The sequence below is a fragment of the Pygocentrus nattereri genome, chromosome 7, assembly GCF_015220715.1.
Source record: "Pygocentrus nattereri isolate fPygNat1 chromosome 7, fPygNat1.pri, whole genome shotgun sequence".
Classification (NCBI taxonomy): domain Eukaryota; kingdom Metazoa; phylum Chordata; class Actinopteri; order Characiformes; family Serrasalmidae; genus Pygocentrus; species Pygocentrus nattereri.
This window is the reverse complement of record NC_051217.1, coordinates 47463929-47466432: the sequence shown is the minus strand read 5'-3', so window position 1 is coordinate 47466432 and position 2504 is coordinate 47463929. Positions and strand designations below refer to the sequence as shown.

At 45.6% G+C, this 2504-nt stretch overlaps 1 protein-coding gene across 1 annotated transcript in view; it reads right to left on the bottom strand.

Moving 5' to 3' along the window:
- Positions 1 to 2300, bottom strand: part of LOC108414446 (transmembrane 6 superfamily member 1) — a 14512-nt gene extending 12212 nt beyond the window's left edge. Inside the window, exon 1 of the mRNA XM_017687309.2 lies at positions 2016 to 2300. Coding sequence (XP_017542798.1) covers positions 2016 to 2116 — 101 coding nt within the window. The 5' untranslated portion in view covers positions 2117 to 2300. The remainder of the gene's footprint in view (positions 1 to 2015) is intronic.
- Between the last annotated feature and the right edge of the window lie 204 nt (positions 2301 to 2504).

Below are 2504 nucleotides of genomic sequence, written 5' to 3'. Positions count from 1 at the left end.
TGAAACGGTTCAGACGTCTTTACAGTGGTGGTGATGGGAACCAGGCGTCGCCATGACTACAACACAGATATAGACACTTTATTTACCATCCAGAACCTCCAGAGAACCTACACGAGTCTTCTGAGCTTATATGGAATGTTGATGATGGAAAACAGTGGAAAATCTGGAATACTGAGTTTTCTTTGGGGACTATTTTGCCGCACAGCGCCCTGCATGTCTCCCTCCACCATGAATGGAGTTGAAGTTCTCTAAACTCTCATAAAACAGCGTCTCAGTCATCAGGCAGTGAATTCAGAACCAGTTCATGTAGGAACTTTCTGTAGGAGCTTTTAGAGGGACGTCTGGTTCCTATCACCACCACTGTGAGGAGCTTTTAGAGGGACGTCTGGTTCCTATCACCACCACTGTGAGGAGCTTTTAGAGAGAGACATCTGGTTCCTATCACCACCACTGTGAGGAGCTTTTAGAGGGACGTCTGGTTCCCATCACCACCACTGTGAGCAGCTCTGACTCGGCAAGTTTCTATAGCACAGAGCGTTTCACACCAAACCGCTCTGAATGGCTCCGTTTACATCTCAGCCATTTAATTATGGAGAAATTTTTAAATATTTAAATATTTTGAGTTCCCCTTTAACCTGATGTATGATTTGGTTACCAGCTCAGTCGGTTTGCTCAAACTTTGGTACTCCAGTGTTAATTAATCCATGTGCGCGAAAAAATGTGTAGTTTTAATACTGCAGCCTTAAAACGTGCGTAGTTCTAATTGATGGCAGGTAGAAGCCTAGGTTCTTCTGAAGAAGAACCATCTGCACTAATCACTATGAGAAGCCTAATGAGAAGATTTGTAAGAACTAACCCCGCCCACTCAGCCTACAGCAGCTTAGTCCCGCCCACTCAGAGCAGTGTGTGTGTGTGTGTGTGCGTGTGAGTTTGTGTGTGTTTGAGTCTGTGTGTGTGTGTATGTGTGAGTGGGTGTGTGTGTCTGTGTGTGTTTGAGTCTGTGTGTGTGTGTGTGTGTGTGTCTGTGTGTGAGTCTGTGTGTGTTTGAGTCTGTGTGTGAGTCTGTGTGTGTGTTTGAGTCTGTGTGTGTGTGTGTGTGTTTTTGAGTCTCTGTGTGTGTGTGTGTGTGTGTGTGTTTTTGAGTCTCTGTGTGTGTGTGTGTGTGTGTTTGTGTGTTTGAGTCTGTGTGTGTGTGTGTGTGTGTGTCTGTGTGTGAGTCTGTGTGTGTGTGTGTTTGAGTGTGTGTGTGTGTGTGTGTGTGTGTGTTTTTTTGAGTCTGTGTGTGTGTGTGTGTGTGTGTTTTTGAGTCTCTGTGTGTGTGTGTGAGTCTGTGTGTGTGTGTGTGTGTTTTTGAGTCTGTGTGTGTGTGTGTGTGTGTGTGTGTGTTTGAGTCTGTGTGTGTGTGTTTTTGAGTCTGTGTGTGTGTGTGTGTGTGAGTCTGTGTGTGTGTGTGTGTGTGTGTTTGAGTCTGTGTGTGTGTGTGTTTGAGTCTGTGTGTGTGTGTGTTTGTGTGTGTGTGTTTTTGAGTCTGTGTGTGTGTGTCTGTGTGTGTGTGTGTGTGAGTCTGTGTGTGTGTGTGTGTTTTTGTGTGTGTGTGTGTGAGTGTGTGTGTGTGTGTGTTTGAGTCTGTGTGTGTGTGTGTGTGTGTTTTTGAGTCTGTGTGTGTGTGTGAGTCTGTGTGTGTGTGTGTTTGAGTCTGTGTGTGTGTGTGTGTGTGTTTTTGAGTCTGTGTGTGTGTGTTTTTGAGTCTGTGTGTGTGTGTGTGTGTGTGAGTCTGTGTGTGTGTGTGTGTGTGAGTCTGTGTGTGTGTGTGTGTGTGTGAGTGTGTGTGTGTGTGTGTGTTTTTGTGTGTGTGTGTGTGAGTGTGTTTGAGTCTGTGTGTGTGTGTGTGTGAGTGTGTTTGAGTCTGTCTGTGTGTGTGTGTGTGTGTGTGTGTGTGTGTGTGTGTGTGTGTGTGTGTGTGTGTGTGTGAGTGATTTCTCTCTGTTTTGACTGAATCTGCAGTTTCCACTTACCTGCTGAAGATGATGAGATAATTGAAGAAATAAGAGGCAGGAACGGAGAGCAGAGACAAAATAAACACACCCGTCCCGGCACAGGCGTTCAGCGCAGACATCTCACGTGCACACACACACTAAACCATCTCACAGAGAAACAGAGAACATGGAGAACAGCAGAGCTCCAGTTTGAGCAGATTTTGGTTCTTTAGAGGCGCTCACACTCACACACTCACACACTTGCACGTCTCTGCGCACCTAAATAACTGTGCTGTAACTCAGCTGCTATGTCTGTTATTCCAGGCCTCTCATCTGTGCTCTGTTTGTCTCTACAGCTCAGAACACAATGAGCGTCTGAGCTCAGACGCTGCGCGCTATTTACAGCCTGTTAGCGCTCTGATCAGTTTGGGTGATTCTACATTTGGGGGGCATTTAGCTTTAAAGATGCAGTAAAAGATTCTGGAGAATGATTGTGGACGTTTGTAGAGAACTGTTCTTTATTAGCAA